This window comes from Gorilla gorilla, chromosome 9 (genome assembly GCF_029281585.2).
Source record: "Gorilla gorilla gorilla isolate KB3781 chromosome 9, NHGRI_mGorGor1-v2.1_pri, whole genome shotgun sequence".
Taxonomy (NCBI): domain Eukaryota; kingdom Metazoa; phylum Chordata; class Mammalia; order Primates; family Hominidae; genus Gorilla; species Gorilla gorilla.
Window position 1 is genome coordinate 80161246 of NC_073233.2, and position 27551 is coordinate 80188796.

At 45.8% G+C, this 27551-nt stretch overlaps 1 protein-coding gene and 1 pseudogene across 5 annotated transcripts in view; one reads left to right on the top strand and one right to left on the bottom strand.

Moving 5' to 3' along the window:
- The first annotated feature begins 4573 nt into the window (after nt 1–4573).
- On the top strand, nt 4574–5666 carry LOC101124661 (splicing factor U2AF 35 kDa subunit-like; annotated as a pseudogene).
- A 12075-nt stretch (nt 5667–17741) lies between these two features.
- The window catches only part of CLPB (ClpB family mitochondrial disaggregase), a 145053-nt gene continuing 135243 nt past the window's right edge, over nt 17742–27551 (bottom strand). For 3 of the 5 annotated variants that reach the window (XM_004051752.5, XM_004051753.5, XM_004051754.3), the window contains 7 exons: nt 26752–26796; nt 26251–26412; nt 19937–20093; nt 19058–19131; nt 18763–18882; nt 18459–18563; nt 17742–18050 (listed from right to left, as the gene is read on the bottom strand). In XM_004051752.5, coding sequence (XP_004051800.1) covers nt 17802–18050; nt 18459–18563; nt 18763–18882; nt 19058–19131; nt 19937–20093; nt 26251–26412; nt 26752–26796 — 912 coding nt within the window. In that variant the 3' untranslated portion in view covers nt 17742–17801. The remainder of the gene's footprint in view (nt 18051–18458; nt 18564–18762; nt 18883–19057; nt 19132–19936; nt 20094–26250; nt 26413–26751; nt 26797–27551) is intronic. The other 2 variants (XM_063693353.1, XM_063693354.1) reach the window with 1 other exon arrangement.

Below are 27551 nucleotides of genomic sequence, written 5' to 3' on the forward strand. Positions count from 1 at the left end.
AGAAGAGACTGTAATAAATAGTATTTATGCCTAGAAATGAGCATGCCTCTCCTTTTCATAGGCTGTTTGTGTGGGTAATTGAGGTAATTTAGTCCAAATTTGATCTGGGTTTAGGTTTTATTGTTACTATGGTTACCTTCAGTGTACTATCAGATTTTTTTTTTTTTTCTCTGTTGCCCAGGCTCTGGAGTGCAGTGGCGTGATCTCGGCTCACTGCAAGCTCCACCTCCTGGGTTCACACCATTCTCCTGCCTCAGCCTCCGGAGTAGCTGGGACTATAGGCACCCGCCACCACACCTGGCTAATTTTTTGTATTTTTAGTAGACACGGGGTTTCACCATGTTAGCCAGGATGGTCTCGATCTCCTGACCTCGTGATGAACCTGCCTCGGCCTCCCAAAGTGCTGGGATTACAGGCGTGAGCCACTGCACCCGGCCTGCTATCAGCTTTGAATTCCTCTAGCATTACCTTATGGTTAGGGTGGAGGCTGGGTTGGTACAACTTTATCAATTTTTTTATGTTTCAAAATTGATTAATTTTCCTCATCTCTTGACTCTTTCTATTCTTTTTGTCCTCATGGGTAATTACTTTTTTTCCACACTTAAAAATTGTGAAAAAATATACATAATGTAAAATTTGCCATTGTAACCATTTATACATGTATAGTACAGCAGTATTAAATACACTTCAAGGCCGGGCACGGTGGCTCATGCCTGTAATCCCAGCACTTTGGGAGGCCGAGGCGGGCGGATCACCTGAGGTCGGGAGTTCGAGACCAGCCTGACCAACATGGAGAAACCCCGCCTCTGCTGAAAATACAAAATTAGCCAGGCGTAGTGGCACATGCCTGTAATCCCAGCTACTAGGGAGGCTGAGGCAGGAGAATTGCTTGAACCTGGGAGGCGGAGGTTGTGGTGAGCTGAGATCGCGCCATTGCACTCCAGCCTGGGCAACAAGAGCGAAACTCCGTCTCCAAAAATAAATAAATACACTTCCTATTTTGTGCAACCGTCACCACCGTCCATCTTCATAATTCTTTTCATCTTGCAAAACGGAAATTCTATACCCATGAAACAGTAGCTTCCTATTCCTTCCTCTCCACAGACTCTGGAAACCACCATTCTACCTTCTGTCTCTGTGATCTTAATAATTCTGTGTACTTCATATAAGTAGAATCATACAATATTTGTCTTTTTTGTTAATTTGTATGTGTGTGTGTGTGTGTGTGAGGCAGAGTTTCACTCTGTTGCATGAGCTGGAGTGCAGTGGTGTGATCATGGCTCGCTGCAACTTCAACCTCCCAGGCTTAAGTGACCCTTCTACCTCAGCCTCCCCGGTAGCTGGCATCACAGGCAAGTGCTGCCATACCCAGCTAATTTTTTTCATGTTTTTGTAGAGAAGGGGTCTTGCTATATTGCCCAGGCTGATCTTGAACTTCTGAGCCCCAGCAATGCTTTCACCTTAGCCTCCCAAAGTGCTGGGATTACAGATGTGAGCCACTATGCCTGGCCAACTTTGTCTTTTTGTGACTGGCTTATTTCACTTTGCATAATGTCCTTAAGGTTCATCCATATTGTAGCATATGTTAGAATTTCCTTCTTTTTTATGACTGAATAATATTCTATTGTATGTATATACTACATTTTGCTTATCTGTTCATCTGTTGATGGATACTTGTGTTGCTTCCATGTTTTAGCTATTGTGAATAACGCTGCTCTATGGAATATGGGTATACAATATCTCTTTGGGACTCTGCTTTCAATTCTTTTGGTTATATACCCAGAAGTGAAATTGCTGGATTATATGATAATTACATATGTAATTGTTTTAAGAACCTCCATATTGTTTTCGACAGTGGCTGTGTCATTTTACATTCCCGCCAACAGTGGAAAAGGGTTCCAACTTCTCCAAACCCTCATCAACACTTGTTATTTTCTGATTTTTAAAAATTGCAACCATCCTAATGGTCTGAGGTGGTGTCTCACTGTAGTTTTGATTCACATTTCCCTAATGATTACTGATGTTGAGTATGTGTTTTTGTGCTTATTGGCCATTTGTATATATTCTTTGGAAAAATATTTATTCAAATCCTTTGCCCATTTTAAATTATTTTTTATTGAAAAAATTGATACAGGGTCTTACTCTGTCAACCGGGAGAGAGTGTGGTGGCATGATCTCTGTTCACTGCAACCTCCACCTCCTGGGCTCAAGCAATCCTTCCACCACAACCTCTCAAGGAGCTGGGACCACAGGCATGCCCCACCACGCCCAGCTAATTTTTTTGTATTTTTGGTGGAGGTGAGGTTTTGCTATATTGTCCAACCTGGTCTCAAAACTCCTGGTCCCAAGCAATCTGATTACCTCCACCTCTCAAAGTGCTGGGCTTACAGGCATGAACCATTGCGCCCACCTTTTTGCCTTTTTTTTTTTTTTTTTTTTTTTGAGACAGAGTTCCGCTCTGTTGCCCAGGCTGGAGTGCAGTGGCGCGATCTTGGCTCACCACAATCTCCGCCTCCCAGGTTCAAGCAATTCTCCTGTCCAGGCCTCCTGAGCTGTTGGAACTACAGGCGCACGCCACCACGCCCAGCTAATTTTTTTGTATTTTTATTAGAGACGGGGTTTCACCATATTGGTCAGGCTGGTCTCCAATTCCTGACCTCAGGTGATCCACCCACCTCAGCCTCCCAAAGTGTTGGGATTACAGGCATGAGCCACCATGCCTGGCTCCATTTTTAAATCATGTTGTTTTGTTTTTTCACTGTTGAGATTTATGAGTTCTCTATATAGTGTGGATATTAATCTGTTATCATATGTGTAATTTGCAAATATTTTCTCCAATTCTGTGGGTTGCCTTTTTACTCTCTAGGTAGTATCTTTCATTGCACAGATTTTTAAAATTTTTATGAGCCCCAATTTATTTATTTTTTGTTGCCTGTGCCTTTGGTGTCATTTCCAAGAAATCACTGTCAAATTCACAGTTGTAAAGATTAGCCCTATATTCTCTTTTAGAATTTTATACTTTTAGGTCTGACATTTAGGTCTTTGATCCATTTTGAGTTGATTTTTGTATATGGTTAGATAAGGGTCCAAATTTATCCTTTTGCATGTGGATATCCATATTTCCCAGCACCGATTGTTAAAAGACTGTTTTTTTCCCCATTGAATAATCTTGGCACCCATATAAAAAATCATTTGTTCATATATGCAAGCATTTACTTCTAGGCTGTGTATTCTATTCAATTGGTTTATATGTCTGTCTTTATGCCAGTATCATACTATTTGATTACTACAGCTTGTAATAAGTTTTCCAGTCAGGAAGTATGAGTCTTCCAGCTTTGTTCTTTTTTAAGATGATTCAGGGTCCCTTGAAGTTCCATATGAATTTTAGGATGGGTTTTCCTATTTCTGCTAAAAGCATCATTGGGATTTTGATAGAGATTGCATTGACTCTGTAGATTGCTATGGAAACATTGATAAATTCTTGTTTGTTGAATCATCCTTGCATTCCAGGAATAGATCCTACTTGGTCATGGTGTATAATCCTTTTAATATACTGCTAAATGTGGTTTGCTAGTGTTTTGTTGAGTATTTTTGCATCAGTGCTCATAAAGGATATTGGCTTGTAGTTTTCTTTTCTTGTAGTGTCTTTGTCTGGCTTTGGTATCAGGGCCTCATAGAATGAGTTAGAAAGTGTTATCTCCCTTTTTTTTTTTTTTTTTTTTTTAAAGTTTGAGAAGGATTGGTGTTAGTTCTTTAAATGTTGGGTAGAATTCAGCAGTGCATCAGTTCCAGAGCTTTCATTTCTCAGGAGACTTTTTATTACTCATTCAATCTCCTTGCTAGTTATAGGTTTATTCAGATTTTCTATTTCTTTGTGATTTAGCTGTGATAGGTTTTGTGTTTGTAAAAATTTATCAGTTTCATCCAGGTTATCCAATTTGTTGGCATGTAATCGTTCATAGCACTCTCTTATAATCCTTTTTATTTCTGTAGAGTCACTAGTAATGCCCTTGCTTTCATTTCTGATCTTAGTAATTTGACTCTTCTCCCTCTTTTGCTTAGTCCCCCTAAAGGTTTGTCAATTTATTGATCTTTTTAAAGAATCGATTTCTAGTTTCATTGATTTTCTCTGTTGTTTTCCTGTTCTCATGTTATTTCTCTTCTCATCTTTATTATGTCCTTTCTTCTGTTGGCTTTGAGTTTAGTTTGTTTTTGTTTTCCTTGTTCCTTAAATTGCAGATTGTTGTTTGAGATCTTTTTTTTTAATGTAAGCATTTATAGCTATAAATTTCCTCCTTAGCACTGCTTTCACTGCATTCCATAAGTTTTGATGTGGTGCATAAAGTTACAGGTCATTATCATGTATCTGTAAGTATTTTCTAATGTCTCTTGTGATTTCTTCAATTCATTGTTTGATTTTCATAATTTTATGAATTTTTGCCATTTTACTACTGTTACTGATTTCTAATTTATCTTGCTCTGTCAGAGAAAATGCTTTGATATCTATGTTTTAAATTCTATGGCTGCATTGGCAGCAGTGTCGGCGGTGGTGATGGCGGGTGGCGGGTGGGAAATGGCGGAGTATCTGGCTTCCATCTTCGGCACTGGGAAAGACAAAGTCAGCTGTTTTATTTCAGAATTGGAGCATGTTGTCATGGAGACAGGTGCTCTCGGTTGCACAATAAACCGACGTTTAGCCAGACCATTGCCCTCTTGAACATTTACGGTAACCCTCAAAACTCTTCCCTGTCTGCTGATGGTTTGCGCTGTGCCATGAGCGATGTTGAGATGCAGGAACACTATGATGAATTTTTTGAGGAGTTGCTGTTGTTGTTGTTTTTTGAGATGGAGTTTCACTTTGTTGCCCAGGCTGGAGTGCAGTGGCGCAATCTCGGCTCACTACAAGCTCCGCCTCCTGGGTTCACGCCGTTCTCCTGCCTCAGCCTCCCGAGTAGCTGGGACTACAGGCGCCCGCCACCACACCCGGCTAATTTTTTGTATTTTTAGTAGAGACGGGGTTTCACCGTGTTAGCCAGGATGGTCTCGATCTCCTGACCTCGTGATCTGCCCGCCTCGGCCTCCCAAAGTGCTGGGATTACAGGCGTGAGCCACCGTGCCAGGCCTTTTGAGAGTTTTTACAGAAATGGAGGAGAAGTATGGGGAAGTTGAAGAGATGAATGTCTGTGACAACCAGGGAGACCACCTGGTGGGGAACATGTACAATGTGTACGTCCTTTCGCCGTGAGGAAGATGCGGAAAAGGCCGTGATTGACTTGTATAACCGTTGGTTTAACAGACAGCCAATCCACGCCGAGCTGTCTGTCGCCTGTGACCGACTTCAGAGAAGCCTGCTGCAGTCAGTATGAGATGGGAGAATGCACACGAGGCGGCTTCTGCAACTTCACGCATTTGAAGACCATTTCCAGAGAGCTGCGGCGGGAGCTGTATGGGTTTGCCATCTCAAGAAGCATAGATCAAGATCCCAATCCCGGGAGCATAATTCTCGGTCTAGAGACCATGGCGGTGGCGGTGGTGGAGGCGGCGGCAGGTGGGAGCGTGACAGGAGGCGGTTGAGAGATCATGAAAGATCTGGGCAATTCTGAGCCATGCCATTTCTACCATATGTCTGCTAGAAAGTGTTGTGGTTGATTGGCCAAACCAGATCATAAGGGGAATTTTTTTTAAAACAACAACAACAAACCACAAAGATGAGTTTCTGAATAAAATTTGTTGTGATAACAGTAATAAATAAATAAATTCTGTTGAGGCATTTTGTGGCCTAACATATGGTCTATCCTGAAAAATGTCCTGTGTACACTTGAGAAGAATGTATATGCTGTTGTTGAGCACAGTGTTCTGTATATGCCCATTATATCTAGTTGGTTTATTGTGGTGTTTAAATCCTTTATTTCCTTACTTCTTTCTGGTTCTTCTAATACTGAGAGTAGGGTATTGAAGACTCCAACTATTATTGTAGAACTTTCTATTTCTCCCTTTAGTTCTGCCAGTTTTTGTTTCATGTATTTTGATGGTCTTTTTAGGTATATAAATTTTCATAATTGTTGTATCTTATTCCTGTATTAAACCTTGTATTTATAATATTCTTGGCTGGGCCCCATGGCTCATGCCTGTAATCCCAGCAGTGTAGGAGGCCAAGGAAAGAGGATAGCTGGAGCCCAGGAATTTGAGACCAGCCTGGGCAACATAGTGATACCTCATCTCTACAAATAATTAAAAATATTTGCTGGGCATGGTGGTACATGTTTGTGGTCCTAGCTACTTGGGAGGCTGAAGTGGGAGGATCGCTTAAGCCCAGGTGGTTGAGATGGCAGTGAGCTGTGATCATGCCACTGCACTCCAGCCTAGGCCACAGAGACCTCGTCTTAAAAAATAATAATATAATGTTCTTTTCTCTTGTAAATTTTTTAAAAATGTCTTTAAAAAATTGAAGTGTATATTGTCTGATGTTGGTATAAGCATTCCTGCTCTCTTTTGGTTACTATTTGCGTGGAATATGTTTTTTCCATCCTTTTACTTTCAATCTATTTGTCTCTTTGGAGCTAAAGTGAGTCTCTTGTAGACAGCATATTGTTGGATTATGTTATTAAAATCAATTCTGACAATCTTTGCCTTTTGATTGGAGAGTTTAACCCATTTACATTTAAAGTTGGCTGGGAGTGGTGGTTCATGCCTGCAATCCCAACACTTTGGGAAGTTGAGGCAGGTGGATCACCTGAGGTCATGGGTTTGAGCCCAGCCTGGCCAACATGGTGAAACCCCATCTCTACTAAAAATACAAAAATTACTAACTCTGCATCTTCTCTAAGACATTATGATTACTTTCTAAATTTCCCAGTATATGCAATTGCTTTTGAATATCCTAGTCTTAAATGTCTGGCTACCAACAGGAAGTAAAAGAGAAAAATGAAGAGGGAGGGAAGAGTGCAAGCACATTAATCCTAGACAGCACTTCAGCCAGAGGGGCTTGCTACAATGGGAGGAGGTATAAGAATAATGGTCTCTGCCTCTTTTTCTTTATGCCTGTGATCAGAAGTAGCAATCAGAGCACAGATCCTAAGTATTTGAAAGACAGGGTCCTTTTGCCCCTCCTGGCTCCTGGAAGCTGCATTCCAGCTGTTCTAGGAACACGTGCACAGCTGCCTGCCATGGGGCTGGGAGGTGGGGGATGGGTAGTTGTTACTGTGCTAAGAGTTGAAATTGAACAAAATTAACCACAATTTATCATCTAAGCCTTCCCTGGGAAGTTGCAGAACTCCAGTAGACTCCAGAGCTCCAAAATAGTTACATCAGACAAATTCTGCCACTGTAATTGTCTGGGTGGGGAGACAGATTCCTGATGCTTCCTACTCTGGCATCTTCCCAGAATCCTCTGGGTATTTACCTTTTAAAAAATTATTTTACTCTTTGTGTGTGTGTGTGTGGGGGGGTGTCTAAGGTGGGGAGCACACTATATAGTGCTTAATCTGCCATACTTTTTTCTCTTCCTTCCTTTTCCCCACTTTGCCCTAGTATTTTATGTAGATTGTGTTGGTTAACTTCTCAATTTTGCCCACAGGTTAGAATATATCTAAATAGGGTTATGATAGAACCAGAGGAAGAATGCTCATCACACAGAGATCCTTAATATGGAACAAGTTGTAGCAACTGATGAGACTTTGCTATGTTTATCTTTGTAAGAGTAAATTGCTCTGTGCAAGGGATAGGTGGCATTACGTAGTGTGAAGTTTTTTTTGAAAATACAGGTTTGGGAAGATCTATACTGTTGTTGGGTTAAGTCTGAAGATTCTGAGAATATTTGGAAGAGAGAGATTATAATGATGGGCCCTGAGATTTAAGTGGACTTGGAGAAAGAGGGATCAGATGGGCAATAAGAAGGCTGGGGTTAATGGACTAGAAGTATCAATAAGGTCACAGAATTACACACAGAATATACTCCAGTTCATATAAGTGAACTGGAAGATGAAAGATAATTGGCTAGAGAGGGATAGGGGCTTTGGAGGAAGTTTAATTACTTGTGATGAAATTTAGACTGTGACCATAACATAGGTGATTTAGGTGGGCAGGGGCAGAAAAAAGACCACTAAATGTGAGGAGAGCAGGGCTTTAGATAGGTCATTCATGGAAGGTTGAAGCCACCAAGAATGATGGCATGTGCTGGGGAAGAGAGAAAGTGACACAGGTACTAAAATCTTCCCTGTGACACAGTGATTGGGAGATCAGTAGGCAGGACAATTAGAGAAAGGCTGGTATAGTCGAACTGATGAATTCAAAAGAGCTGAGAGGAAGGATGAGAACTAATTGAGGAGGAGGAGTGGAGGCTCACTTCTGGGTCTAACAATGAAAGCAGCCTCTGCCTAAGAGGGCTACAGGTAAGCAGTCTTAGGGGACAGCCAGAGTAAGCTGTGTTTTTAGGGGACAGTTAAGGTGAAGAAGTGAAGCAAATATTCCAAAGACAAGGTGCATATAGAAAAGAATCTACCGATTTTAGAAAGGAAGTGCTGGAGGACACAGTGGAAAGGCTGGAGAGGGAAGCAGTATGTGATGATGTGGTGGTAGATGACCACTGAGGTTAGGGTCAGACTTCTTGGGATTACTATAACGAATCTGTGAGGGATGGTATTAGACTTGAAGACTCTTAAGAGGATGGTGGGCTAATGGTTTCAGGATTGTGGTTGAGGCTATATTCCTTATCTCTGCAACTGATCATGACTCTGGAGGGTCACACTGGTGACTGCCCTCCCTGACCATTCCATATTCCCCTTGTCCTGTGTCACTGCCTTAGACCACTATGGTTTGTTGTCCAGTGGATGACCCAAATCTTCCTCCTTTAAGAATATGAGTCCTTATTACTCCTAGTATCTAATATCTAAGTCAATTAGGACCACAACACTAGAAAAAATTGTAGAAATGCATAAAACACGAAAATTAATCTGAGAAAATCACTCAGAATGAAGCCTCTTTTTCAAATATACCTACTATTTTTTCTTACTGTCCTTTCTTGCTTTATGGTTTTTAGTCTTCTCTCCATGTCTGAACATTTTAAGATTTTTTTTTTTTTTTTTTGAGGCAGAGTCTCGTTTTGTCACCCAGGCTGGAGTGCAGTGGTGTGATCTCGGCTCACTGCAACCTCTGCCTCCTGGTTCAAGCAATTCTCCTGCCTCAGTCTCCCCAGTAGGTGGGATTATAGGCACATGCCACCACACCGAGCTAATTTTTGTATTTTTAGTAGAGGTAAGGTTTCACCATGTTGGCCAGGCTGATCTTGAACTCCTGACCTCAGGTGATCTGCCTGCCTTGGCCTCCCAAAGTGCTGGGATTACAGGCATGAGCCACTGCACATGGCTGGGATTTCCCATTCTTGGTTTCAAGTCTAGTTGTGTATTAAACTTTCTTGTCTTATTACATATATTAAATATTTCTGTTTGAGGTGGAAGAGAGTTTGCCTGAAATTACTCTCTGTTGTATATTGGTCAGAAGTCATCCCAAATCATTCTACACAATGCAAACAGAGGGTCTTTTAAAACACAAATCTGGTCATTTCATTCCCTTAGCAAGGCATTCGGGGCACTTTGAAATCAGGAAACTTGCCTCTCTAGCTTCATTTTCCACCAATTTCCTCTCTTCTCCACACTCATACACAGCTACTATACTCCAGCCACAGACAGTAACCCTTCTCTTTCCTTTCTCTCATAATTGTATTTAAGGTGTGTGTTAATGATAAATTTACATTTTCCCTAACTTTTGCATACTGTCAAGATGGGATTGCAAAAGTAGTAATGACTATTTCCTGAGAGGCTAGACCCAGAAAACAGTAGCTCCATGTAGCATCGCCTCTGGACATAGTAGTGCAGTATGACCTTAACATTATTTAATTAAAAGTGCTGTCAGTTAGATTTGTATTAAATTATTTATTAGGTTTACATTAAGTTATATATTAAGAAATGTATATTTTAGTATTATTAAATCATCCTTTCTAAAACTTGATGTTTTTTCACTTGTCAGGTCTTATTTTTATGCCCTTCAATATGGTTTTCTTGTTAAATTTATTAAGTATAATTTTGAACAGGTAACACATTAATATGGTTCAAAACTTACTAAAAGGTATTTAAAATAACATAGCAATGTTCCCCTTCCATTGCTGTCCCTGAATTGCCCAGTTCTGCTTCCTTCCAGAAATAGGTTATGTGTAGATGAGCAAATATATATATACCTATTTGTTGCAATTGTAAATGGAATGTTTTTCTTTTGATACTGTTTCTAGTTGATTATTGCTAGAATACAGAAAAAACAATTGATTTTTGTACAGTTATCTTTTATTCAGACACTTATCCATGCTAATAGGCTTCTACTATAGCCTTTTTTTTTTTTTTGGAGATAGGCTGGAGTGCAGTGGCACGATCTCATCTCACAGCAACCTCCACCTCCTGAGCTCCAGTGATATTCCCACCTCAGCCTCCCAAGTAGCTGAGACCACAGGTGGATGCCACCACACCCAGCTAATTTTTTGCAGAGATGGGGTTTCACCATGTTGCTCAGGCTGGTCTTGAACTCCTGGGCTCAAGCAGTCCACCTGCCTTGACCCCTCAGTGTTCTGTTGAGATTACAGGTGTGAGCTACTGCACCTGTTTTGTTGTTTTTTTTTTTTTTTTTTTTTTTTAAGAGATAGGGTGTCACTCTGCCACCCAGCCTGGAGTGCAGTGGCATGATCATAGCTCACTGTAACCTCATACTCCTAGACTCAAGGAATCTTCCACCTCAGCCTCGAGTAGCTGGGTATACAGGCCATGCACTACCATGCCTGGCCTGAAATAACTTTATACTTAAAAGTTGCAAAAACAATACAAAGAATTCATGTACATCCTTCCCTCAGATTTCCCAAATGTTAACATCTTTTTTTTGTTTGTTTTTGAGACAGTCTCACTCTGTCATCCAGGCTGGAGTGCAGTGGTGTGATGTAGGCTCACTACAACCTCTGCCTCCAGGTTCAACGGATTCTTGTGCCTCAGCCTCCCAAATAGCTGGAATTACCGGCATGTGCCACTATGTCCGGCTAATTTTTGTACTTTTAGTAAAGAGGGGTTTCACCATGTTGTCCAGGCTGGTCTCGAACTCCAGACCTAGGTGATCCACCTGCCTGGGCCTCCCGAAGTGTTGGAATTACAGGTGTGAGCCACCATGCCTTGCCAACACCTTACTTTTTGCTTTATCATTCCGTGTGTGCGTGTGTGTGTAGTTTTCTGAAATACTGGCAAACCAAATTAGAGGTTTAGCTTTAACCTCTAAATACTTACATTTTCTGAAAACAAGGACGTTCTCTTCTGTAATCACAGTATATTTATCAAAATGAGAAAATTTAACAACACTAGCACTCTCTAGACATTTAAGTAACATTTAAGTTCTTGATGTAATAAATTAATAAGTTTCCTGACACTGAGCCTTGCATTGCTAAAATAAACCTTATGTAATCAGAGTGTGCAATTCAACTTGATTTTATTTGGGATTTTTGCATCTATGGCCATAGGTGAGATTAGGCTATAGCATTCTTTCTGGCATTTTATCAGGTTTGAGTACAATAATAGTTAAAACTCATCTATTTTGGGGGTTGAGTGATGGCTATAGGAGTGTGTTTACTTTGCAGTCATTCACTGAGCTGCATACTTGTGATGTGTACAATTTCCCATATATTTTTCAATTAAAAAGTTTAATTAAAAACACAATTTTTTATTTTTGGGACATGGTCTCGCTCTGTCACCCAGGCTGGAGTGCAGTGGCACAGTCTTGGCTCACTGCAACCTCTGCCTCCTGGGCTTAAACAATCTTCCCCACCTCAGCCTCCCAAGTAGCTGTTGACTACCGGCAAGCACCATCATGCCTGGCTAATTTTGGTATTTTTAGTAGAGGTGGGGTCTTGCCATGTTGCCCAGGCTGGTCTCAAACTCCGGGGCTCAAGTGATCTGCCTGCCTTGGCCTTCCAAAGTGCTAGGATTACAGGTGTGGGCCACCACCATGCCTGGCCATCAATCTTTTACAAGGATAAAATTTTATTTATTTTTCGCCATCCTATGGTGCTGAAAAAGGATAAAATTTTAACCACCTTTCCAGTTTCTTCTTGGGTAACCAACTGGCCTATTCAAACTATGTCTAGGATCAGTGTTTGCTGGGAAATTATCCATTTGCTCTGATTTCAAATTTGTTGCCATAGAGTTCTATTATTATTCTCAATTCCTCAATATATATGGTTATGTCTAATTTCTCATGCCTAATTTTGTTATTTTTTTGGCTCCTTTCCCCTTTTATCAGGCTCAGGAGGTTTTATCTATATTATTGGTGCTTTCAAAGAATTTTTTAATTTATTTTTTCTTTTTCCTACCTTGTTAAGTTTAGCTTTTATCTTTATTGGTCCATTTTCTATTTTTTATGGTTTAAGTGTTTCTTTCCTAAATTTCTTTCTTGTTTTTCTTCTTTCACTATACTGAGGAATTTCCCTAAATTTTAAAATCACTACACACCTTTGAGTTTCTCTTTTTGAACAATAAACATGTTACACTTTCATTTCCAAGTCTGGTCTCATGTATTCTAGGATCCTTAATAAGGAATTTGGGGCCAGGTACACTGGTTGACGCTTGTAATCTCAGCACTTTGGGAGGCCAAGGTGGGTGGATCACTTGAGACCAGGAGTTTGAGACTAGCCTGGCAAACATGGTGAAACCCCGTCTATACTAAAAATACAAAAAAAATTAGCTGGGTATGGTGGCGTACGCCTGTAGTCCCAGCTACTGAGGAGGCTGAGGGATGAGACCTGCTTGAACTGGAGGTGGAGGTTGCAGTGAGCCAAGATTGCACCACCGCACTCCAGCCTGGGCGACAGAGCAAGACTCTGTCTCAAAAAACAAAACAAAACAAAAGAAATCTGGGTCTCACCTTGCTGCATTGTCTCAGAGCTCAAATCCTGGCCACAGCAACATGGGACAAATAAAAATATGCTGAGCAAACAAACAATACTTTTCTGTTCCAGAGCCCACTGAGAAGATCTGCACTTGCTGCAGGTCCCATCCACTCACCCAAGTATAATAATAAAGGAACATCTGTCATATGCCTGCACTGTGCCAGGTTCTATGAATGGCTGAACAGCTGGGCATCTGCCCTCTTAGAACTTACATTCTAGTGATGAAGACACAGAACAAGCAGGACAAGTGAGCTGAGTGTTGCCTGGGATGCTATGGAAGTAAAAGATATGGGTCCAACACCACCTAGGAGTTCTGGCAGAGAATCTCTGGAAGAAGTAATTCTTTTGTTTGTTTGTTTGCTTTTGTTGGAGACGGAGGCTGGCTCTGTCACCAGGCTGGAGTGCAGTGGCACAATTTCGGCTCACTGCAACCTCCACCTCCCGGGTTCAAGCGATTCTCCTGCCTCAGCCTCCCGAGTAGCTGAGACTACAGGCGCCCGCCACCACGCCGGCTAATTTTTGTATTTTTAGTAGAGATGGGGTTTCACCATGTTGGTCAGGATGGTCTCAATCTCTTGATCTCGTGATCTGCCCCTACGTGGCCTCCAGAGTGTTGGGATTACAGGCATGAGCCACCACGCCCGGCCAGAAGTGATTCTTAATTAGGTTCCTTAGAATCTAAGGTTCTACCCCTGTCTCCTTATCCTATTCTCAGGAAGGTGGCCATTGGCTTTTCTTGTATAAAAGTTATCTGATTTTAACTTATATGCCTAGTATTCCTGGCCACAGTTAACTGAACCAACGGACTGACAGCCGGGCATAAGACCTCTATCTAGTAGGAATACTGCACACAGGATGGTTACTAGCTGACTTAACTAGAGCCTCTATGGGAAGTCTAAACATCAAATAGAAAGGAGCAGAAACAGAGATAGCAGGAGAAAAAGCAGAAAAAGAATAGTAAGGTTATAAAAATGGCAGTCGCAAACCCTATGGTATTGAATTAAAACCGTATCTAAACTCATGATTTTTATTTATTTTTAAAAATATGAAACAGAGTCTTGCTCTGTCACTCAGGCTGCAGTGCAGTGGTACAATCACAGTTCACTACAGCCTCAACCTTCTGAACTCAAGCGATCCTCCTGCCTCAGCCTCCTACGTAGCTAGGATTACAGGAATGCACCACCATGCCTGGCTAATTTTTTATTTTTTAAACGTTTGGAGGATGAGGTCTTGCTATGATGCGCAGGCTGGTCTTGAACTCCTGGGCTCAAGTGATCCTCCCACTTTGGCCTCCCAAAGTCCTGGGATACAGGCATGAGCCACCATACCTGGCTCATGGTTTTTAATAACATACAGATGGATAGAATAATAAATTCAGGTGCTTGTATTTGCATGTTTTAACATATATATATATATATATGTTTTCTAGCTCTGTCTGCTGAGCAGGCCTACAAGCAATGACACTCCGCCAATGATACTCTAGCCAGGAGTATATATTCTGTCCAGATCTTGGTTTCCAGTGGCATCAAGAAACAACTTGGTTTCTAAGTTCCTTTTTTCTGGAATAAAAGGAACTGGGAGCTTCTTAGAGAATGACTGATGTCAGGGCTGAGATAGGAAACTGTGAGGAAGCCTGAAACATCTTGTGGTGCCAGAAAATGCTTAAAAAGTGACAGGGGCAATGTCGAAACAACACAGTGCCAACTTCAATGAGTTCTCACTGGCCAAATCTGAGCCAATTTGAGCAACAAAATAAACTGTTAGCATTAGACTGTAGCCTGTAGAATAAAACAGATATCCATTCATTCATACTGATATAAATTATCAAATAAATAAATGGGGAAAAGGGACAGCTCTTCCTTATAGTAGAATACCAATTAATAAATACAGGTAAAATAATGAAACAAAGTCACCATTAGGCAAGCATAACATTAATACCTGTTATAAGCAAGAATCATTGATGATGGAAACGAAAATCAGTAGGCAAAATTTTAAGGATAAATAAGACATTCACACAGCTTCAAAGTGGAAGATTCTTGTTAATTTCAAAGAGAAAATTCCTAATTTTACAGTGGAGAAACCTGGCACACACCACCTTAGCCATGTGATCAAAGTTACCACCACCTAGGCTGGGTGTGGTGGCTCACGCCTGTAATCTCAGCACTTTGGGAGGCCGAGGTGGGTGGATCACCTGAGGTCAGGAGTTCAAGACCAGCCTGGCCAACATGGCGAAAACCTGTCTCTACTAAAAATACAAAAATTAGCTGGGTGTGGTGGTGGGTACCTGCAATCCCAGCTACTCAGGAGGCTGAGGCAGGAGAATCACTTTGAACCCAGGAGGCAGAGGTTGCAGTGAGCCGAGATTGCGCCACTGCACTCCATCCTGGGCGACAGAGCAGGACTCCGTCTCAAAAAAAAAAACCAAAACAAAAAGTTACCACCACCCTCCGCTAGGAGGCACTAAGAATGGCACAGTATCACTTCTGTGGTTGTCTTGCCAAAAATGCAGATCCTCAATCATATCATGTAAAAACATTAAACAAACTAAAACTGGGGAATATTCTATAAAATAACTGGCCTGGACTCTTCCAAAGTGTCAAGGTCATGAAAGATAAAGACTGAGAAACTGTCACAGGCTGACAGAGATGAAGGAAACACCACAACAAAATGCAATATGGGACCCTGGACCAGACAAAGGACATCATCGGGAAAACTGGCAAAATTTGAATGTCCGTCGATTAGTTAGTAGTAGTTTATCAATGTTAACTTCCTGGTTTTCTTTTTTTGAGACGGAGTCTCACTCTGTCGCCCAGGCTGGAGTGCAGTGGCGTGATTTCAGCTCACTGCAACCTCCGCCTCCTGGGCTCAGGTGATTCTCCTGCCTCAGCCTCCCAAGTAGCTGGGATTACAGGTGGGCACCAGCGGGCCTGGCTAATTTTTGTATTTTTAGTACAGACAGGGTTTCACCATGTTGGCCAGGCTGGTCTCGAACTCCTGACCTCAGGTAATCTGCCTGCCTCAGCCTCCCAAAGTGCTGGAATTACAGGCATGAGCCACCACACCCGGCAATTTCCTGGTTTTGATAAACTACAGTATGGCTTTGTAGGATGTAATCATTGGGAGAAGCTAGATGAAAGATACATGGGAATTTTCTACTATTTCTGCAACTTTCTCTAAGTCTAAAATTATTTCAAAACAAAAAGTAAAAAACAATGAAAAGCAGGCCGGGTGCGGTGGCTCACGCCTGTAATCCCAGCACTTTGGGAGGCCGAGGCGGGTGGATCACAAGGTCAGGAGATTGAGACCATCCTGGCTAACATGGTGAAACCCTGTCTCTACTAAAAATACAAAAAGGTAGCCGGGCGTGGTGGTGGGCACCTGTAGTCCTAGCTACTCGGGAGGCTGAGACAGGAGAATGGCGTGAACCTGGGAGGCAGAGCTTGCAGTGAGCCGAGATCGCGCCACTGCACTCCAGCTTGGGGGACAGAGTGAGACTCTGTCTCAAAAAAAAAAAAAAAAAGCAGTCAGTGAGGTAGGGAGCAGCAGCCCCTGAGGGGTAGACAGTGATCCAAGCATCTGCTGGAGCTCACACCCTGGATTATGACTGCCTCATACCCACCATACTGTTAGGACATGCTTCCATTACCCAAGGGACTTTGATTCCTGGCCCCATTCTCTGCTTCCTGAAAGACTAGCTAACACTACGTGAGGGTTCCATGAAGGGCCTGTGGGGGAAGGTGGGTGGAGTGCTTATCAGCAGTGGCTACTGTAGATGGTGCCCAAGGATGCACCAGGCCTTACTGTGCCTGGCTAAGGTGGGCTTGAAACATTGGCTAGTCTGTGAAATGCCCTTGGGGGACGGTGCTTTGTGACTAACATGCAGACCCTCTGCTTTGTGACTAACATGCAGACTGAATAAACTTCATGTTTATTCCAGGCTCGTTTAGCTGGACGAGCAGTACAGACAGGGCTGAGGCTGACTCCATGGCCATGTGGGCAGAGGTCAAACCCATGCTCTCTCTTCCTACAGCTTCCTAATGTCTGCGATGTTAGTCTTTTGAAGGAGGCCCCCACAGAGCTGAGCTTGCTTGGTTATCTGGGACTGCTGCTCAGTCTGAGTAGGGGAGGGTAATGAACCAGTCAGGCCTCCTCCTGGAGGTGCCCAACACTGGCCTAGTCCCCAAGGCTGAAGAAACATGGTCTGGCCTGACCCCAGGACATGGGGTGAGGAGGAACACTGGGCATAATATAGTAGCGGAAACAGGCAAGCTTCTATGGGTCTCTTCCCCTTAGAATTTTAGGGTAGGGAACGAGGAGGCTACAGACTAAATTGCAGAACTATCTGCACCTGGGCCTCTGAGCTCTTCCTCCACTCCCAGTGGAGCCATTCTGGGGACTGAGTTGCATGAGGACTGGCAGAGGGTGGCAGTTCAGTCTGGTCCCTGTCTTCTTCCAGCCAGCTGTGTTCTTAGCTGCCATACTTCTGAGCTTCCTGGGAACATGAGAAAGTCTGGCGACTATGGGGGATGGGGATCATTCTGAAGGAAATAAGGGACCTCCATCCCTCCTTGCCTTGAAGGGGGTGGAAAGGCAGCTCCTCTCCTGAAGGCTTGTTAGCAGGTTATGGGCCCACAACAAAGGGGCCAGAGTAGGGCGAAATTCCTCCTTCAGGTTTTGGGGCTGAGAAGGGGTCTTCACGGGCTGTGAGGAGGTAAGCAGGCCTGAGACTGGGTAGAGATGGGAGAGGCATGAGGGGAAGGTAAGTCAGTCGCCATGCCACAGCCAAGGGGCCTTTATTGGATGGTGAGGGCACATAGGAGCAGGCAGGTGGCTGCTAGATGGTGTTGCACACCTTCTCAGGGTGCAGTGGTGCCCGGATGTCCAGTTTGCGAGTCTTGCTGTCCTTGTCGATGATCTCCAGACGCAGCTTGGGGAGGCGCTTCTCAGCCTGGGGTGAGGGCAGTTCTGGGCTTTTGAGTAGCTGCTTGTCTGAGTCCTCCACCGTGATGCGCAAAGTACAGCCCCCTGGCAGCAGGTCCTGCTCATAGGCTGCTGCCAGCTGGTTCACCACACGGCGTTCTACCTGTGGGTGGGGAGGTGAAGTGGTCACTCCCTCGGCCTGGACCCGGCTTGGAGGCCGGCCTCCATCACTTACTGCTAGGGCAACTCAGAGACCTCCTTTGAGCCTGAGCCTCAGCTTTCTCATTTGCCAATTGGGGCTAATAATAGCTAGCTCGCAGGACTGCGCTCAAGTTTCTGAGGCTCCCAGCCCAGTTCCCTGGTCCTAGTGGGGTTCATACTGGGCTACCCTCCAGCAGGGGTTTTACTTGGTGATCATGTGTTTATGGTTCTGAATGGGCATCCACTCTGGGTGTGAATAATTCCAGCAACCAAGCTATAGGGAGGCAGGCTGAGAGCTCAGGGACTGGGTCTGGGGGGCCCTGGGGAGGGAGGTGTGGAGGCACCTCATTTCTCAGGCTCCTGTGCTCACCTCATGTTTGATGGAGCGGGCGCCATAGTGCACATTGTAGCCGTCGACCAGCACATCTGCCACCTCGCGGTCCCAGAGCAGCGTGATGTTGTGCCTTTGCTTGGCCTGAGATGGGTCAGATAGAAGCATGCCTGCATGTGGCCCACTGCTTTCCATCTCTTGCCACTCTGGCCTGAGGCCAGGGCCACTGGCCCCACACCACTGTGCTCCACCTTTTGTGTGTGGGGGGGTGCCCCCAGTCCAGTGTTCCAGATTTCCAGTGGCTGGCTATCCCGCCCCCAACCCATGGGCAGTTCCCTCTTACTCTCTTGGCCCAGAAGTTTAGTTCCTTGTTGACGAGTTGGATGAGCTCAGAGTGGCAGAAGGGGAGGAAGTAGACGATCTCATTGATCCGTCCCAGAAACTCATCCCTCCGGAAGTGAGCCTGAAGGGCCAGGTTAGGGGTGGGATGAGCTCAGTGACCCAAAGCGGGTTAGGGAAATTACCAGACACCAGGGGAAGATTGGGGAAATTATGGGGCTTCCAGATCTTTAGGATGGCTAAGATCACCCTCCCCCAACCTTAGGCTCCAGCAGGAAGTGCCAAGAAAGACCTCTTACTTTCAGGATAGGGCGAATCACATTATCCTTGAAGTTCTTTGAGATGGTGATCTTGTCACTTATCTGGACATCCCCTGTGGAGAAGAATCATAAACTGCTTATTCCCCACATTCAGGGAACTTTGGGGGCTGTGCCTGCCCCTTGGCCTGCCCATGGAAAGAGCCCTGGTCCTGTCCGTCTGGGTGGTCCTGGTCAAGGTCTAAGGCTCTCTGGGCTTCAGCCTGGTCTCCTCCTCTGACCAGGCACTTTCTGAGGCCTTTCCAGCTCTCAAGTGTATGAAGTCTGCGATTCCTCAGGGTGGGAGTTGTGTGAGGGAGGGAGAGGAGAGAGGAGAGGAAACGTCAGGATTAAGACTTGAGTCCTGACTTGGAGGAAGGGGGCTGCAGGGCTCGATCTTGAATGGAAAAGGTGACAGACACAGCTTCCTGCTGGATGTGCTCCTTTTTTTCAGCACTCTCCACGGCCCACCTACGCAGGAAGCTGCCCTGGGTGAACAAGGCTGTGTCCACTGCCATAGAGTTTTCGATATGCTCTCCCCTTCTTGCACCAAAGCATCTGTGTCTCTTGCATGTGCGTCTCCTCAGTCCCCTAAGACACTGAGCAGCTTCTGGCCCCCCACCCTGGTGTAGCTCTGTCCATTTCTGCCTGGAGCCCTCTTATCACCCAACAGACTTGAGGCTTTCTTGAAGTGGGGTCTCTGTCTCTTTTGTCTCAACCCCTACTACTTGGTATGGTGTCTGATACCTGCTCAGTGTCAGCTAGGGACAGAGCTGCCCACTAGAACCTTCACCTGGGCCCAGGGCCCCAATCCCATCCTTCCCCAGGAGATAGGCTGGTGGCTTGGTCACTGGCCCAGACTGCTCAGGTCAGCCGCCATACCCAGGTTTTCGGCAATACGGTTACGGCTCATCTCCAAAGCTTCCTGCCTCAGCTGCAGCGCGTGCTGTGCGATCTCGTCGCTGGCCACATTGGAGGTCATGATGAAGATAGCGTCCTTGCAATCAATGGTCTTCCCTTTTCCATCTGTCAGCCGGCCCTGGGAAGGGAAGGAAGGGAGTGTACAGTCAGGGAGCTATGTGCCTGGGCAGGCCTTAGCACTCTCAGTTCTCACCTACTGCAGGAGGCCTCCCCAGAGCCCTGTGTCTCCCTCCAGCCCCAGCAGCCAGCTGCTTCCTCCTCTGGGTTCTCCGAGCACTAGACTTGCACCTTGGCTGCTGTGCTCACCGCCCTGCGCTGCAACTGCTCTCCCTACTGAGTGCCTCCAGGTGAGGCTGCAGTTGCTCTCTGGCATCTCTTGGGGCACCCAACTATCCCTGGCATCCAGAAGTCAGTCACAGTTAGCCATTCATTTGTGCAACCAACACATTTTTTGGAGGCCCGCTGTGGGCCAGGATCTGTGGTGGGGTACTGGGGTCCCACTGAGCCTACAACATGCTCCCAGTATAGAGAAGCAGTGAGATACAGGAAACAAGCACTGACCATCCAATATGTTAAGTATGATGATAAAGGGAAGCCCAGCATGCTGCAGGAATTCAGAGGAGGGTACTTTACATGGCTACTGTCAGAACTAGATGTGGTTATCTGGTGAAAATTCTTAGTAAACCATGCTGTTCAAATGTTCAGAGCTATTATTACTGTAGTAGGTGATATATAATGAATGGAAACAGGACAACCTCTTATCTTTGGAGCTGCCGCCTGGCCTAACAGGGATAAAAAATGAGATTGCTTCTTTAACCACCTTGGGAAGTTTCCTTGGAATCTTCAGCTCTTTCTAGAAGGGACAAAGGAGGCATCTATACTGGAGAAAGATGCACCAAAGAAGGAGAAAAGGAGCAAACAGTATAGGGCAGAGACAGAAGAATGATAGAAGTACAGCGTTCTGGGACCAATCAGTTGAAGGGTACAGAGCCCCGCTCACTCAGCGAACCTCAAGGGCATGACCATACAACAGCACTTTATATCATTTATAACGAAAGCAATGATCAGGGACTCCTTGAGAGCAAGCAACAGAGTGACAATGCTGAACACGGACAGGGACTTCTACTTTCATCACAGATGCTCTGCTTAGTGCTTTTTGTGTACAACCCCACTCCTTCTACTAGGAAAGTGGCTCCTTGACAACAGAGGCTGGGTCTTGTTGTTCATCACTGTGTCCAAGAACAGTGTCCGGTACAGAGTAGGCATTTGACACCTGCTTGCTGGAGGCTGGAATCTTCACATCCACCCTTGGAGGTAGGTGCAGTTAGGACCCCTACAAAGAAACTGAGGCTCAGAGAGCATCATAACTTGTTCGAGGTTTCACAGCTAGGATACAGTAGAGGCGAGACTTGAACTATCTGACCTCAGAGCCCATGCCCTTCCTCTGCACCAGGCTGCAGAGGTCAGACCAATGGTGCTGGATGAATGAGGCCTCGTGCTATTTTCTTTCCTTCAACAGAATTTTCTCAGAATTCTGCCAAATTCAGTTTGATCCTCACTGGAGAGATGCAACTGGGACAGGTGCTAGGGAGGAGATCTACCTGAGATTTCTTTTGGGAAGCAGAGAAAGCACAGCTCCTGCCAAGCCAGAAACCGTGGCTCTGGGGATATACATCACTGACCTCAGCCTGTTGGCGCCTGCCTGAGCCAGGGATGCTGGGCCCTGCCAGAGCTTCAGGGTTAGCCCTTGCTTCTAAAGCCAGTGTAATGGTAAACCCAGTCCTGCTCCTTAGGAGCAAAGGAGAAAGGATTGTGCATCAACCGAGCTAGCTTACTGCATGCTGGGTGTAGTTTCCAGCCTTGCTTTCCACTGGACCTTGGCAGAGGCCTTTGAGAAACTGTTAATTCCCAAAGGGTCTATACACAAGGGGCCTGGTAATCCACATCCTGGAGCTGGTCACTCTGCTGTCCCTGCCTTGGGGCAGGAAAAGGGAAGCAAGGGTGCAAGCGGATGTCCTTGAGCTTTTACCAGCAGCTTTTCACTCTTACCCCACTGCTTATGGGTTCTAATCTAACAAACAGATCCACTGAGGGCAGTTCTAGTTTTGGGGACCAGGTGTGTGTGTGTGTGTGTGTGTGTGTGTGTGTGTGTGTGTGTGTGTGTGTGTGTGTGTGTGTGTGACATGTCCAAGCATGTGCATATGACTGTGTGTGTGTTCCATACTCACTTTGCAGAGCTCATCCCTAAGGACTGGGTTCACACACTGCTATACTGGCCAGAGCAATAACCTAGCAGCAATTTCATTCTCAGAGATCAAAGCTCTGCTCATAACTGGGCCTGAGGATGGGTCCCAGGTGGGTGAGGGGAGCAGGTGCAGTGCACGACTGACCCAAAGGGTGACTTTCAGTGCTCATGTCTCCTCCTCAGTTTCCTTAGCAATAAAGATGTGTCTCAAACAGGAAGCTGTCCGTGCCTCACCTCCCTCTAACAACCAGAGCGTGCACATCTTGGGTGGGGCTTGAATGCTCACCCCAGGGTTATGGGGCTGCTTTCCCACTGTCTCACGTATGACTCCTTGGTGGGAAGAGTGGGGGCTGGGCTCTCTGGGGACTAGTCTCTTTCTGGGACTTCTGCCCTGGGGTCACCTGTAAGTGGCCAGCATTAGTCCTGCTTGGTGCTTTGATGACAGCAATAGGGTTCTTACTTTTCTGGGCCCAGTCTTGGGAGAACTGGACTGGGTAGGGATGAGGGTGCTTCCCTCACACCTCCAGCCTGGATTAGGTGCCCCTACAACTCCTGGCACTTGCTGCTTGTCCCTAGTGCAGCACCGACCACAGTGGACTGAACTACTTTTTAGCTGCCTGTCTCTGCACTCATTGGTCACGCCGAGGCCAGGGCTGCATCTGTTTTGTCAGTGTCCCCTCTACCCCACACAGTGCCTCATGAATAAATGAATGAGCCACATTCTTTTGGTTTGCTCTTTTTTGTTTTTGAGACAGGGTCTGGCTCTGTTGCCCAGGTTGGAGAGCAGTGGTGCAATCTCTGTTCACTGCAACCTCCGCCTCTGAGGCTCAAGCCATCCTCCCACCTCAGCCTCCTGAGTAGTGAGGACTACAGGCACACGTCACTATGCCCAGCTGATTTTTGTATTTTTTGTAGAGACAAGGTTTTGCCATGTTGCCCAAGCTGGTCTCGAACCCCTGAGTTCAAGTGATCTGCCCACCTCGGCCTTCCAAAGTGCTGGGATTACAGGCCTGGCCTGGTTTTGCCTCCTACTTCTCTGGCGAGTCTGTCTTGACTTCCCTGATAGGTCCCAAGGCTCTGTGTATAGCCCTCTTTTCTCTGCACATTATACACTCCCTGGGTTACAGACCTCATCCATTCCTGTGGCTTCCGTTAACCTCTCTGGGCTGAAGGATTCCTGAACTGCTATTTTCAGTCAGACCTTTCCTAAACTCCTGACCCATAAAACTGATGAACGGCCTCTTGGCCATCTCCATCTGGATGTCCCTCAGGCATCTCACCTTCAACATTTCCACACCTCAGTGCCTCACCTTCCTCTTCAATCTGCGGCTTCCCACTGTGTTCGCCGCCTTAGCTGATGGCCAACTGGCAGCAGCCAACTGGCCACCCTTGGCTCCTCCTCCTCTCCTCAGTCAACCTTCTAGTAGTTTCTCCAGCCCATGGCCTCCCCAGCTGTAGCTTGGGCTCCCCAGCAGTCTCCTTGTTAATGACCCTCTCCCTTCTCATCCATTCTTTACACAGCTGCCCACGGCATCTTTGTAAAGTGAAAATTTGACTGTTTCTTTCTTGCTTAAAGTCTTTAAAAGGCTCCTTACTCTCTACCAGAGAAATGCAAACTTCTGTGCCTGGCATTTTAACTGGGCCCTGTTTACCTTACCTACCTTGTCTCTAGCACTCTGTCCTTGTTTTCCCTCTGCAATCGAGCAGTACTGACCAGCTGCAGTTCCCTGAGCATAACAGCCTGTTTCATGCCCTGTACTTTTATACATTAGGTTTCTACTGCCAGCCCCGCCACTCTGTTCACCTAGCACTTACTAACCCTTTGAAGGTTTGCTAACTACTGTTGAATTAAAACTACTGTTGAATTAAATTAGTCAATACAACATTTCCCCTGACTTTGTGGGCTCTGGGAATGGTTCAAGTGAACATGACAAGGGCCCATCTTCAAAGAGCCTAAATCGAGTAAACCTGGATGGCAGCTTTGGTCAATGGAACCAAGAGCATCAGAAACTATAGTAGGCTGGGGCTGGGGGAAGGGGCGACAGCTGCAGGAAGGAATTCCTATCAACCCCTAAAAGGCAGTCAGTGGAGTGAAGTGACGGAGGAGGGGGAGACAGGGCTTCCATGTATGGCTGATTGTACTTCAGTCAGCAGTTGCCTTCTGTTTTTTGGGCCAAGAATGCCATCAGAGGTGCCTCTCCAGGGAGACCAGAGATCAAACAGGCCGCGACGCTCACCCTCCCTGAGCGGCATGGTCCCTTCCCTTGCATGCTTCACTGAGACGGACCTTGCTCTTTTGGCCCTAGCTGCGTGGCAGTCATTCAAGCTGCAGGATCTAGAACTGGGCTGCCTGGGTTTGAATCCTTGATTCTCTCTCCCCAGCTGCATGACCACAGGTGAATGACTTAATCTTACTTTGCTTCAGTTTCCACATCTGTTCAATGGAGACTGTAATAATAGCTAGCTTTGGAGGGTTGTTGAAAGGGTTAAATTGATACACATAAGCCTCTGAAGACAGCGAATGGCACATAAAATGCAAAATGCCAGCTACTACCATGTCTCCTTTCCACCTGTCTACCAGGCAGAGAGCTCCGAGAGGGCACATTTGGGTCTGGTCATAGCTGTGCACTTGAATCCCATCAAGAGGCTGGAATGGAGTAGAGGCCTCAGTGTACACATGTGAGTAACTGAGTATGTGACCTCTGAAGGACTGGTCTCTTCTTCCTCAGCAGGAGGTTCAGGGGCAGGGAGCAGCTGAAGGGCTAGGAAGATACAACGGAACAGGCAGGGGCAAGGAGGCTGGGCCAGGTGGGGAAGGCAGTGAGCAGCTGGTAGGAGATCTGGATCTGGATCTTCCTGGCTTGGCACCTGATGTGCTGTTCGGTCTGGAGGAGTCCCCTCCCTGTGGCCTCCTATGACATGGGAAGCAAACCACCTTTCTGTTTTCCTAGGGCTGCAGGAGACTAGGTAGAAAGGTGAGCTGGACTCATGGCCAGGTGCTGGCTAATATAGCCCCTGCATGGGAGAAGAGAAGCCTCATCCCCGGTTCAGTCCTTGGCTCCTCACGCTCTCTTGATGGAGCAGGGCCCCTGAAAAGGTGGAAGTCATCTTCTTCCGTGATCGTAAGCAATCCCTCACCTGGTTCAAGGTAAACAGTGGTATGGGGGGAGAATTGGGGCTCTGGGATCAGACATATCTGCAGCCCAATCTTGGCTCTTTACACAGCAGCTGTGGCCTTAGGCATGTCTTTCATAACCTCTCTGAACCTCAGTTTCTTCATCTGTAAACAATGAGCTAATTTCTCCCTTGCCTGTTAGGAATTTTTCTACCTACCTTGTGAGGATTAGTGATAATGGCTGTAACATCTTTAGTACAGGTCTAGTACACAGAAGGTACTGGATAGAAGTAAGCTCTTCTCTCCATTTAGAACTTACCCCTATGAGCAGGGGAACTGGACCGTCTGTGAGAACCCTCAGATTCTCAGAAGAGAAAGGCTCCATGAATCAGAGTATCAGCATCTCACCATTAGCAGCAACAATATTAGCATTTTAAAGAACTGCAGGAGACAATGTTTGGCACACAGGGAGGAACAAGAGCTGTCTGAGGCAGAAGGATTTTTGGGGCTTCTCTGATTCAGCCTCCTCGTTTGTCACATGAGATCTCTGATGCCTAGAGATGGGCAATGACTTGCCAAGGCCACAAAGCCAGTCAGGAGCAGAGCTGGAACTAAAAATTCATGTCTCGCTCTCATGGCACCTCTGCCATACCATGTCTCTCTAGAAGGTGGGCTGAGCAGCCACACAATTTCAACTCTCAGGCAGGGCTGGTCTTCGCTTGAGTGCCCCACCCAGGCCCTGGTGCAGAGGGGCTAAGTTGCACCTACTGGATGAACTGGATGAATGAATGTACACATGTGGGAGCAGGAAGCCGAGGAATGACCAGCTAGCCTCTGGGCCCTTGCTTTCTGCTGTTCACAGTCCCCCTTATCTCCAGGTGTCCCCCTGCTCCATCCTGGCCCAAGGTGACTCACCTCATCAAACAGTTGCAGCATGATGGTGAGCACATCTGGATGTGCCTTGTCTACTTCATCAAAGAGCACCACAGCATTGGGGCACTGCTTCAACTTCTTGGTCAGCTGGCCACCCTCCTCATGGCCAACGTAGCCTGGTGGGGACCCAATAAACTTGGCCACCTGGTAGAAGGAAGGAAACATGCTAGGAAGGCCTTTCTGTGCTTTTAGTTTCCAACATGGGGCATGCATGGGAAGATGACTTTATACACTATTAAGGTTGCCTCTCTCAACAGAGATGATTGGCTGTCCATCTCCTGGTGTGGCAGATAGATCTTCTCTATGTTTATTCTTCAGAGCAAATCCTATGTGAAACAAATCAGTGACCCTGCTGCACACCTGTGCTCCCAACGACAAATCCCAAGGCTGCTGGAATTATCTGAGGCCCAAATGACAAGACCCCGGCAGTCATGCTGACAAGCCCTCCAAACCATGCTTCAATCAAGGACTGTCATCACTCACCTCGTGTCGCTCCTGGAACTCGGACATGTCCAGCCTGATGAAGCCCTGTGTGGAAACAAGCAAGTACCAACTCCATTTGGAGGCAGGAAAGTGAAGAGAAGGGTTAGGGAGGAGAGCACCTCAACTATCCCCAAGGCTTTCACACCACACCAACACAAGATCTTCTATCTCACGCTCGAGATGTTTTTTTCTGACTTCCTGTCTCCTTTTCTGTGCACTCATTCCCTACGAGTCCCTCATTCTCTTCCTTAAAAGACCCAAATCATGTACCTGACCTTCTAAATCTGACTTGGGGTGTCTTCTTTCAGGGAGACCTCTCCTGTTCTGATCACCGCATCATCCACCCACCCATCCATTCCACGTTTCCTGAGGGCATCCTGTGTGTGCTGGACACCGGAGTTACAACAGGGAACAGTCTTGGTCTCTGTCCTTAAGGAGCACCCCATCGAATGGTGCAGACATGGACAAAGTCAGTCATGATCAGTGTGGACTGTGATGCGAGGGAGGAGAGAAACACTCAGATGGCTCCAGAATGCCTCTCAACTCTGCAAGTCTGTGTGATGCCCGTGTCCCTTTGATTTATTTTTCTTCAAAATGAATATATTTTAAAATGTATTTACATTTCTTCATTTCATTAAAAAAGATATCCATAACATAGCTTTACAGCCCTTTTCTCTCCACCACAGGGTGTAGGGGTGATTTCCGAGGAAGTGGCCCCATGGGTGAGGGCCATGGTTAGCCCCTGGGGAAGAGAACAGCTTGCAGTATGTGATCTGAAGAGTTAACACAGGCAGAGTGCC